General features: G+C 37.7%; 1 protein-coding gene across 3 annotated transcripts in view; it reads left to right on the top strand.

The window, feature by feature from the left end:
* The window catches only part of DTNBP1 (dystrobrevin binding protein 1), a 70,141-nt gene that overhangs the window by 17,552 nt on the left and 39,892 nt on the right, over nucleotides 1-12,697 (top strand). For all 3 annotated transcript variants that reach the window (XM_064160995.1, XM_064160997.1, XM_064160998.1), the window contains exons 6-7: nucleotides 1,748-1,880; nucleotides 11,277-11,299. In XM_064160995.1, the coding sequence (XP_064017065.1) occupies nucleotides 1,748-1,880; nucleotides 11,277-11,299 (156 nt within the window). The remainder of the gene's footprint in view (nucleotides 1-1,747; nucleotides 1,881-11,276; nucleotides 11,300-12,697) is intronic.

Below are 12,697 nucleotides of genomic sequence, written 5' to 3' on the forward strand. Positions count from 1 at the left end.
TGCTCCAGGTGAACCTGCTTTAGCAGTAGAGTTGGACTAGATAAACTCCAGAGGTTCCTTCCAACCCTTTCCACCATGCTGTGATTCTGTGATTTCACGAAATGAAGGTCTCTTGAAGAGCTGGAAAAGAAGTACTAGTCTTACAGATGTTCCTTAGAACATTAGCTGACTTTCTGGGGCAGATTCATTCTAGGTACCATTGTGAACTATAAACTGGAAATTATTTTTTTTTTAAAGCATAAGCTTGTTTATCTTTGAATATACTTAAGAGCTATTCAAAGCACTGTGGCATCAGTTTCAAATGGATTAAATATGTAGGTTTGTTTGGAACTTCTTGTTGCACAGTGCATTGTCATTTGGGAATGGGAGGTAGGTGTTGATTCACAGGCATAGCTGGTGCTATGGAGCTGCTTTTCGATTCTTTTTTTGTGGAAAGCAACAAAGTTTTCTTTCTCTTCAGACAGAAGAACTCTGAAAGCTATGTGGCAGTGAAGTAGAATTGTCTTTTCGAGACTCAAGTGTTCATTCCTGTCTTCAGGACAACAGTGTTTCCTGCAATTCCCACTAGAGGCTGCTCAAATGCTAGTGCTAGGAATCAGTTGCCCTTTAGAATTCACTTCATCCTTTTTATTTTCCTGTTCTTTGTTGTTATCTTTTAATACTATTTCAATAGCAAGTATGGCAAAGCAGGTGGTATGTCTCTGAACAAGGTCTTGTAGTGAAAGGACAAGGGGAAATGGGTTTAAACTGGAAAAGGGGAGATTTAAAATAGATGTTAGGAGAGTTCTTTACAGTGAGGGCGGTGAGACACTGGACCAGATTGCCCAGGGAGGTTTTGGATGCTCCTTCCCTGAAGGTGTTCAAGGCCAGGTTGGATGAGGCCTTGAGTGACCTGTTCTAGTGGGAGGTGTCCCTGCCTATGGCGGGGGGGGGGGGGGGGGGGGGGGGGTGGGTGGGTTGGAACTGGATGATCTTTGAGGTCCTTTCCGAGATAAACCACCCTGTGATCAGATAAGACCTCGGAAGTTTTCTAGTTCAAATTTCTTCTCAAAACAGAGTGTGCTGTGAGATAAGATCAGGTTTCTCAAGGCATGATCTCTTTTAAGTTGAGACTTTAAGCAATTACCATTGAAAAGGAGATTAAGAATTTTTGCATGTTTTAAAGTGCATGGCTATGTACAATAGCTAAATCTACATATCTGTGGAGACTCTGTCTTCAGAGTAAACTAAACTTGTCATCTTTTATGTTGTCATGAGGTCATGTAAAAGTTAAAGTTGTCATGTTATGCTTCAGTCTTGCTTCACATAAATAATTAAGGTTAGTACTGGTTTTGGCCAGCACAGCTTTGTACCTTAGATTCATACCAGTCAGGGAGAGCTAAACTGATAGTGTGCCCAAGAAGCAAGACTAAGTTCTGAGTTCTTGATACTTCTGTTCCTGAAGTATAGACCACAATGTGGCAATGCATCCAGATGCATCCTTCCCCGGCATGAGTTGGGGTAGGTATGAGACCAAGATGCTGGCCAGGCATATTACTACAAAGGGAACCTCAGATGGACCACCCTTAGCGTGGCTCTGCTGTCACTCTGTCTGAGATGTGGACTGAGATTTTGTATCTTTCTAGACCATTTCTGTATGCATAGCTAGCACTGTGTTAATTATGTACTTTTATGGATTCCTGTTTCTGTTCAGGTGAGTTGACCATCTGTTGATACAATTTGATATTCATGTAAGTATTTCTTGTAGCCCAGCTAGAGGCAGACTTTGAGGAAATGGAGAATCATCTATTGTGTCTTGAGGACCTATGTGAACAATGTGAGTTGGAAAGATACAAATGTATGCAGACATTACAGCTGGAAAACTACAAGAAAACAAAAAGGTAAATAAAACAATTGCTATAAGATCATCACAAATATAAGCCTTCTTCTACTTTTTCCCCTGTATGTAATATAACCCCTTTAATCTTTTAGAGAAACAATAGTCTTTGATAGGAAGTTGCACATTTTTAATAGTTTATTCAAGGTCAGTGTAACTCATGATGATAACCAAAGAGTGTGCACTGGAAAATGGTCACTCTGTTGTTGTTCAGATGCATTTGTGCTTATTGGAGCAAGGGCTGCTGTTACTAAGTACTTAAAATTTGTTTTTTCTTTTAATCCCTAGCCCCGTGGGGTTTGGATTATTTTTTTTTCCCCTTTATAAGGTTAGGAACTGTGTTTTGCTCTGTTTTCCTTTCAGTTATATCCTTTCCTATACTATGAGCTGTTCATCTCCTAACGTTCTCTAACTTGAAAAACAGGACATTCGTACTGGGAATCAAAGTTCAACTTGTAGCAGTATGTGTGAAATGTCACAACTTCCAAATCTTGAGCTTAATGTTTACCTGAAAGATAAAATAGTGAGAGGTAGTATTATGAGTTTAAGTAGATTAAACTGTTGACTTTCTTGGGTTTGTTACTAAAGTGCCCAAAATAACTGACTACAGGAGATGAGAAAAGCAGTATTAAGTCCATTATATAAAGGAGGACATGAAGAGTTAAATTGAGGCAATTTGTCAGACAGTCTTTGACAGACTCTATTAGGGAGTGGTGGGTAGATGTGAATGCTGACAGCCCTGGTGCCAACACTGACATGGAGATAGCCAAATTACTTGATCTGTTCTGTTCAACAGGGGAAACACCCTGGCACCCTTGTCACTTCTCTTGATTGTGGAAGCAAGTTTGACTCATGGTACAGTTGGAACAACTGATTTGGCTTATAGTCTTGATTAGGATGAGATGAGCAAGGGCAGGATTGTGCCAGACAGCACTGGTCACGTTGCATAGCACATGCATTTTTCTTTTGTGTTTCTGTTTTTGCCATCCTTGTAGGTCTTTTTTGTAATTTAATGTATTTTATTTTTAATCCTAGTCTTCTCCTAAATAAGTAATCTACCCCTAATTTTTTTCCCCCCTATTGGTCCTAATTTTGCTACTCAAATTGGTATTTCTGATACCATTATTCAGGGAATCTCAGCCTTCTATATTGTTACCGAATTATTGCTGGTATTGCAAGTTTTGCTTCCCAGTAAGTCTCAAATACCTTATAGGTCCTTCTTTAGTTTTCTATGAAGTTTGACTGTGTCTTCTAACTCCTCATTAACTAGTTGGCAAATCCAACCATTCTTCATGGTCCTTCCTTTAGCTTTTGACAATGCCATACTATGTCATCTGTCACATCTAGCAATGTCTCATATTACAGGTTTTCCCATCGTGGTCAGGTAGCTTAACCTCAGGCCAGTACCTTAGCAGTGAACTTGTAATTTTCCTGCAGTCTGGATTTTCTCTTTCCCAAAACAGGGCAACTCCATTTTCTCTCTCTATCCAGGGAAGAATCAACAGCAGTCAATATGACTAAATATTCACTTGTTTAGTCTTAAGTAATTAAATATGTAATAGTAATAATACAAAAATGTTTAAATATGTGCTACTTAACCAAGTAGCATGCTAAGTAAAGTGTGCAAAAAAAATTTGTACCCTTAAAATACAGTAATTTGTCTGCTGTCCTTGCTCCCTCTACCCTTCTGCTAACCTCTGTTTTCAACATCTGAATAGTGTTCAGCTGTTGTCTACTCCACTTAGCAGCAACTAATCAGTTTTATAAATAGAATGCTAAGCAAACTACTTAATGTAGTTATAAGCTGATTACATCTGGTCAGATCTAGACAAAACAGGAAAAATGCAGGTAATTTCTGGTTGCTCATTACCACTATATTTATTTAGGTAAGAAATTAACTCTACCTTATTACTAGAAGAATGCTTACTGATATAGATACTTGAAAAATGTGCAGCTGGTTAAGTTTGTGTGTGTTTTGTTGTGTTATGTTTGGAATTCATATCCTGTTTTCATGTCTTTAATATTGGAGGTTTTTACTCTGACATGAAGTGGGGGTTCAGGAGTCTGTACTTTCCCTTTAAGACAAGAATTATTTTCAAGAAGTGTTATTGTGAAGTAAAAAAAACAGAAAAGTTTTCTATGTGTATTGACAGTATAGGGATGAAAACAGAGATGAGCACAAACTCTGGCAGCTGTGGTTATTTTAAGCATCTAACAAAACGTAGTTTTATAATAAAGCCACCACAAAGCTTAGACTCAAATCCTACATATTTCAAGTCTTTGGAGAAAATCTTCCTATGTGAAAAATTTGGAAGTGCTCTCGGTCAACGTTAAACCTTTGAAACACAGCTTATGGTACTTTTGGGAACTGATTTTCAGAAATGGGTCTCCTTATTAAGTAGAGCAACTTTATTTCAGTTCAAACAGATATTTTTTCCCCTTTTATCATTCTGAGTACTGGTTTCAAAGTAAATTCACCAATCCAAGATGTTTTCCACAATATCTACTAAAGCCTAGTGTTTGAGGGGTGGGAGACAGGGATTATTAATTGTTTTTCTGTATGCTTATCTCTGTTTTTTTAATATTTCTTTTTGTTTTAAATCCATTGATCAAGGTACAGGTATTGTTATATGAAGTCTAGATCCCACCCTTGTTTTCTCTAGTCTTGCTAGTTTGCATGTACATTAGCATTAAATCCTGCTGGTTTGTTTCCTGTTCTTTTCTCCAGTCAAGCACAGTTCTTCCCTTCTCTTCACCCTCCTACTGAACATGTGCTGTTTCTGCTTGCAGAAAACTCCTTGTATCCCTCCAGTCTTCTAGGGCAGCTCTTGCATTGCCAAGGCAGCTCACTGAATCATTTAGAAGACCACTTTCATGCCAATTTTTGTGCTTACCAAGTTGGAGCTTTATGGCATAAGATAAAATGCTTCCATCCTGAAGCTATACTTCCTAGGAAGCTCTTAGTACCATCCATATCTGTTTCAGACACGTCACTGTTTTCTTGGGTATTTTTTGTGATGAAAAAGGTCTACCCAGCTACAAAATTTTGTAGGGATATGTAGGAGATAGTAAAGAGTCCTTGTCACTAGAAATGAGTGAATACATTTTACTATGTGTCAGTTGATTTTAGTAGTAGTCGTCTGAATGCCAATGTTTTTTTAAGATATCTTACTCAAGCATCATTTCTGGCTTTCACCATTTCTGTGCTTTGAGAGCAGACACAGAAGGAAAATGAAGAAAACTAAAATCCTGACTCTGAAGTGTAGCCTGATGCTAGAGCATACTTTAACAAAGGAATATTTAGTATTTTTTTCTGTTTCTGGTGAGATTTAAAGAAGTGCTTTACCTGATCAGAAAAAATATATTTGTTCCTAATTTTTTAATTTTTAAAGATTTATTTGCTATCAAATAGTGTGTAAGCTTGTGTTTTGGTTATTAGTGCAGTGGATGAGGAGTTAGATGATCATTCTTGTTGCATGCATTGATTGCCCTGGTGGAAGAGGAGAATACTTGATTTGATTTCTCAATATAGAATTTATGACAACTGCATTGTGCAGGTTGGAGATGTGTATGTGAGAAAACATCTTAATCGGCTGCCACTGTTAAGTTTATTTGTTCCATCTGATCTTCTATTGGTTTTACCCCTTTTTCTAATTGCTTTGGGAACTTAAGGGGCAGTAAGGATTGTTGCATTAGATACAGTGGCTCATGATAGGCATGCCAAACATAAGCATTCAAAAAAACAAATATGAAAAATTTACTTCTTTAAGCAACTCAGATTAGTCTGGTTTTACCTTTTTGTAGTTTCCTCTAACTTGGACCAATTAATTGTTTATTTACTTGCTAACAGAAAAATGTTTTGGGTTTGGTTTTATTTTTTTACTTTGCTTTCAAATTTTATCTTTATTTCCTGTGTATGACTGTCAAAAGCTGTCGTTTTCTGGTGATCTTGTTTGTCCCAAATTTTTTAATAATTGCTAATTCCATGGTCTGAAGAGAGAAGACAGAATAGGCAATACGTTGCCATACAAAATTGTGCTGCCTAAATCTAAGTCTGTAGATCTCATTTAGATTCCATAGTGTTCCCCAAGTGATATGCCAGAATGGTACTTTGTGCAGTACATCATCTTCAGTGATGACTCCTTTCCATCTGGCAGAGATAAATTTAAATTGTACCTTCATAATCCTTTTCTGCTTTACATGTCATTTGTCAAATGAACTTTTCATGCATAAAGAAACCACATCATTGTTGCAAGTATTTCAAAGAAGTATTTATTCCCTTCTAATAATATTGATCATTGCTTCTAAGACTAAATACATGTTTCATAGTCATCATCCAAATTTTCATCAGATTGTTTCATGCTAGTCATCAATAAGTTTGCAGATGACACCAAGTTAGGTGGCATTGTTGATTTGAATGAGGGTAGAGAGGCTTTTCAGAGGGACTTGGATAGGCTAGATCAATGGGCCTACATTAATGGGATGAGTTTCAACAAGGCCAAATGTCAGGTCCTGCACTTGGGGTCACAACAACCCCAAGCAATGCTAAAGGGTTAGGGCAGTGTGGCTGGAGAGCTGCCTGGCAGAAAGGGATCTGGGGATTGTAATAGGCAGCTGAATATGAGCCGGCAGTGTGCCCAGGTGGCCAAGAAAACCAATGGCATCCTGGCTTGTGTTAAAAATGCTGTGGCCAGCAGGAGTAGGCAGATGAATGTCCCCTTGTACTTGGCTTTGGTGAGGTCACACCTTGAGTGTTGTGTTCAGTTTTGGGCACCACAATACAAGAGAGATGTGGAGGTGCTGGAGAGGGTCCAGAGGAGGCCATCGAAGCTAGTGAAAGGCCTAGAGAATAAATCTTATGAGGAGTGACTGAGTGAGCTGGGCTGTTTAGTTTGAAAAAGAGGAGGCCGAGGGGGGACTTCATTGCTGTCTACAACTACCTGAAGGGATGTTGTGAAGTGGCTACTGCTGGTCTCTTCTCACAGGTAATTTGAGACAGAATGAGGGGGAATGGCCTCAAGCTGAGGCTGGGTAGGTTTAGATTGGACTTTAGGAAAAAAAATTTCATGGACAGAGTGGTCAGGAAGTGGAATGAGCTGCCCAGGGAGGTGTTTAAGGGTCGTTTGCATGTGGTGCTTAGGAATATGGTTTAAGGTGAATCTTGTAGAGTGGGATTATAGATTGGGCTTGGTGATCCTGAGAGTCTTTTCCAACCTGGATGTTTCTGTGACTCTTGATGAGTCTTCTAGTAGTATAGATTCTATACTTCTGTGTACCTAGGTGCATAAATAAAGATTACGCAGGGGTGGATGCAGAACCTTTATTTTCAGGACGGATTTCATGGTAGATGTACAGAGAATGACTAGCTTTGCACTTTTTAGTAGATATTAAGCATTTGGCTACTCATGGCTTGGGAAAAACTAACTGGATGGCTGAGCCCGAAGAGTTGTAGTGAATGGCATTAAATACAATTGGCAGCCTTTCACAAGTGGTGTTCCCCAGGGCTCAGCCAATTCTCTTTTATTATCTTCATCAGTGATCTGGACAAGGGAATTTAAGTGTCAGGTCCTGCACTTGGGTCACAACAGCCCTAGACAACACTGCAAGCTTACGGAAGAGTGGCTGGAAAGCTGTCCCTTGGGAAAGGATTTGGGAGTGTTGGTTGACAGACAGCTGAATGTAAGCCAGCAGTGTGCCCAGATGGCTGAGAAGGCCAGCAGTATCCTGCCTTGCAAAAGAAATAGCATGACCAGTGAGACTAGGAAAGTGATTGTCCCCTCTGCTCAGCACTGGTGAGGCCAGAATTTGAATACTGCACTCAGTTTTGAGTCCCTCACTGCAGGAAGGGCATTGAGGTGCTGGAGCATGTTGAGAGGGCAGTGAAGCTGGTGAAGGGTCTAGAGAGCAGGTACTATTGAGGAAGAACACCTGATGGAACTGGAATTGTTTAGTCTGGAGAAGAAGAGGCTGAAGAGAGGCCTTGCTTTCTACAACTACCTGAAAGGAGGTTGTAGCAAGGTGGAAATTCATCTCTTCTCCTAAGTAACAAGCAGTGGCGCTGGGTTGATGGTTGGACTTGATGATCTGAAAGGTCTCTTCTAAACAAAATGATTTCATGATGAGTTGTTTGACTCTCTAAGTTTCTGTGCTCAAGGCAGAGTTCACATTGCAGAGATCTTTTCCATTCCATTGTTCATGTGTCTGCAGCAGTCAGTTACTTCCTCATACAGACACATGGAATGAGCATTCCTATTGATCTTGAAAAACTGGACTTAAATGAGCTTTGGAAATGTTCCCTTGGTATTTGTGGTTCCTTCTGTGTAATTTTAATGGTGTTGAATTTTCGTTTGCAAGGACATTTGCAGTACAGTATTTTGTATGCATCAAACCCAAAGGAGTCTGTTGCTTTGCTATACTGAATTTTACTTCTGTCAGTGCTCTGAGTATTTAAAAACACTGGGCAAGACTAAATATATAGCAGATCAAAAGATTGTAGCAGTTTTGGCAGTTTTTATATCATTTGCTAAGTGTGAATATGCAGTATAATTATTTCTGTCACAAGTTGATTTAATTTTGCTCGATGACATTGTTATGGAGAGATTTGTAGCATAGCTTCTTCTAATAGATTAATTTTCATTTGAATTGGAATATTAAAGAGTTATTTCACTTTTGTGACCTGTGATTAAAGTCTGAATGTTTATGTTGCCTCCTCCACATTTTCTAGTAAATGTTAAACATTGCCAGTCCTGCATAACTGTTTTCTACCTGTGTGTAGTCCTGGTTGCTGGGCATAACACACAAAGTCTGTCAATCTGTTGTTGTATGAGTAATAGAAACAAATAGTTTAGAACTGCATTAATTATTGTTTTGTATGCTCCTTCACCTCAAAAACTTCATTATTTACCCAAGTAATTAACTTTTGCTAGTGGCAGGAGAACAGGGCTTAGGTTTTTGTCATTATAGTAAAATCCATTCTCTGCTTTTGAGCAAGGTATTCTGCAATGTGTAATTCTTCATCATAAATTCTTTTCTTCACATCTTTACAAATTCCTTTTTACTTTCAACAAACCTCAGCTTGTTTAAAAGTAGTTTCCAAAATGTATTGAAATCATTTATTGACTGCACCTCTCTGAGGGAGACTAGCAAAGTGACATGTTGAAGATTCCTGAAGTGATACAGGTTGCAATTTTCTGTCTTCCATAAATGCATTCATGCTGTGTGGAACCACATTCGGAAGTTTAGGTAGAGTGCACGTGGGGTTACAGGGTTATTTTTTTACTTCTTTGAGTTTTTGGACTTGTGGTGAATTATATGTCACTTAGTGAATAAAGTTTGTCCAGTTTTGGATACTGTAATTATTTTTTTTTATTTAATGCTTATGGGGAATTTGATGGCCAAGTTAAAGGAAGGTCTGGATTTGATGCAAGGCATATTTTCATTAAGCATATTTTAGTATATATTTCTAAATATATGTTTTACTAAATTTTGTGAGAAACTGCAGGATAAGATTAATTCATTCATGTTGTCTAAAATGTAGAGAACCATCAGTCATTGGATCTGAGGATACTTGGAAATGCAGATCCTTAGGTTTCAAATCTGTATTGTATGCTATCTGTAGAGTTTTTTAGAGGTGTGTGTTCTAATAAAAGTTTGGTTAAATATTAATTCTCAACTTTCTTAATGGCAATTGTATATATGGATATAGGGACAACATCTTAATACATCAACCCTAAAAATATTGGTGGGTTTTGAAAAGGGAAATTCTGGAATTTCAGTCAAAAGCAATCATTTGGTTACTGTATTGCCGTCTTGTTTGCTAATGTGTTTGAACACAAGGGCAGTCATTGTTTTGTCTTTCCTTTTGGAGACAAGTGGCATAAGACCTCCTGATTTTAGACACAAGTAGCATGGGGTTTTTTTTTCCTTACTTTGACAAGATGTTTCCTCTGTATGTTCTTGTTTAAGTCTGTGGAAAACAAGCATTTCCTGTGATTGTTGTTTTCTCAACTAGTTTGACATTATTAAAAATGAGGAGTGCAACTTATGACAGTGATTAAGAGTTTTGTAATTAGAGTACACAGGGTTGGAAAAATGTGTTGGAGTATGAACTTATTTGATTTCATAGGTGGTGTGAAGTTTTTTTTCTCTGATAAAAAAGGAGAAACTAGCTCGGGAAAGGGATGGAGGGGAAGCAGAAAGGGAAATGGATACTCACAGGAAGTTACAACTGATAGACTTCTCTGCTGTGAATCACACTATAGCTTGTTTCCTGAGAAAGCACTCATTCTTTCAAAAAACTGTAACTGACATTTGCTGGGATGTTCATGAAAATGTGGAGGTAAATGTATTCTCTCTCTTCGTTTAGAATACTTCATCCTGCTTGGAAAATAAGTAATTTTGTCTATTCTTGATGCAAGATTAAATGCAGAGTTATATCATCTGCTAGGGAGCAGAAGGATTTATTATGGTATAGTCTATGTGTTGTGAAATAATGTATGTAGTAGGTGACCCAGTAATGAATGAAGCATGCTTTGTCTGTGGATAGTGAATAGAATAATTTATGTGGACAACTTTCAGTTCAGTCTTTTTCTTTTTTCTTATATTGATTTTTGCTTTCAAAATTTAGGCTTTAACCTAGGCAGTCTGCAGGGCACAGATTTAAAAGATACTTGCTGTAAATGAGCATTTCATAAGGAAAAGACCAGCATGCTACCTTATCTAATATATTACTTTGATTCTTCTTTAGCATCTAAATTCATGATAAATCACTACTTTGTAGCAATGTGAAGTGGAGGAGCATTTTGCAATTTGTTGAAAATATTTCTTAGTTTTATAGCCTTTGCACTTATGACTGCATAGCTACTAGAAGTATACTGTGTCCTGGTCTGAGGGGAAAAAAAAGTATTATTGCTCTTTTAATTTCTTAACTAATTTATGTGTTACCTTTAAAATGTATTGTAACTGACTGAGTGCTCTTGTCAATTTTTTCTCCTTCAATATTGCCAAAAGGACTTTGAATCACATTGATAAAAATGAAATACTGATTGTTATTCACTGTGTTATAAATTGATAAAAATGCTTCTAAGAAGTGGATGGTGTAGTACCTAAACCCTTCAGTAATCTGGGTTATTTTTGCAAGTGTATATCAGAAATTATGTGGCTAGGTATAAATGTGAAATATTTGTAGAATTGTGTGTGTTTGAAAAAAGGCAGTAGCCTAATTTATAAACAGGATAATAGTGTCTGCTTTAAACATAATAATTTTACCTTTATATAAAATGATAATAAAATTATTTGGTTTTTTATCTCTTAATGAGTGTTAAACCATGTAAATTACATCCTGTGGTTCTAGATGTAGTATCTTTAATTTTTGTTTTATTGTTCTGCTTTTCTCCAATAGGAAGGAACTTGAGAGCTTCAAAGGTAAATTCTGTTTTTAACTTTCTGCTTACATGTTTGCATGAGTTAAAGTAATTATTGTGTTAAGTGAAACTAGTAAGCCACTGTTCCAGTTCTATATTCAGTAATGTTAATGTTACGTTGACTCAGCAGGGTGTTTATTTTTTGGTTTACCTTGTCTTGCTACTGGTTTCTCAGAGTCATGATTGTGGGAAGAACACAGATGGTTCTGTTGTCTTAGCTGGGTTTCAGAGATTCTGGATCTAATTCAAACCTTTCTCTTGGTGTTCAGTTTTGGAAGCTAAGAGTTTTGTCTTGAACTAGTCAATGTCTTTTCTAGCATGAATGTGGTTTTGACACGTGTCACAGGGTGTAACTTGTTAGGCTCTTGCCTAGCTTTATCTGGGAAATACAATACTATGTTGCGTAAGATGTGTGATTATTGTAGCTCATTGGATATACACAGTCATATATACAAATGTCTGTCCTAAATAATACACAATGGCTAGAGACTCTGTCATGTACTTATTGCTTTGTCTGTGGTGTCTAGATGAAACACATTACCATTTTCAGTAAATCTTGAACTCAGGCTTACTCTAACTACTGATAACTAATGTTTTATCAGCTTGACAGTTGCTATTATCTTCTGCTTTGAATAAGGTGTGTTTGTGGCTTTGTGACTAGTCTTTATTTATGACAGTGAAGAGCACTGACTTATGTCAATTAATTGTCTCTTGCAATGAAAGAAGGTATGGAAATTTCTGTCAACTGCATTCCTTCACATTTTCAGTTCATTACAATCCTATCTTCACATAATGCTAAATAAAGGAAAACAATAAAGCTAACACTAACAGACAGGCAACACAAATTATGTGAAATGTCACTTCATCTGTAGCTTATCATAACAACCTTATTCTTGATTTATTTGACAGCTTTCAACACAGACTAGCTCAATACAAAAACCAAAGAACACTAAACTGATTTGGTTCCAGCTAGTTTGCAGTACCTGGTGCTTGTGAGAATAGTGAATCCTGGTGGGTTTTTCTATTGATTAGGTGTGCTAGTTTGAAGCTAGCTAGAATGTTTTGGTGAGAAGGGCTAGATTACAGGCTGTGGAAGGAAAACAGTGGTGATGTCTACTTCCCTCATAGGCTTGCTGAGATGTATGAGAACAAGAATCAAAACAGATAAGGCTCTACTCCTGATGGGTAGCTCCAAGCTTCATCTCCCTCTAACCTCACCCTCCGTTTCTCTGACTAATCCACTTTACTTCCTAACCCCCTGGCTGAACCTCCATTCTTCCTTGAGACTGGGGTAAGATTGAGAGGGGTAGGGGGGAAGGTGAAGGGGTGGTTGGGAGCCCATTCTGGGGACTCAGGTTTCTGGGAGGGCTGTTGTGTTTCTGTGTTACCTTTTATCTTG

This window comes from Pogoniulus pusillus, chromosome 21 (assembly GCF_015220805.1).
Source record: "Pogoniulus pusillus isolate bPogPus1 chromosome 21, bPogPus1.pri, whole genome shotgun sequence".
NCBI classification, from domain to species: Eukaryota; Metazoa; Chordata; class Aves; order Piciformes; family Lybiidae; genus Pogoniulus; species Pogoniulus pusillus.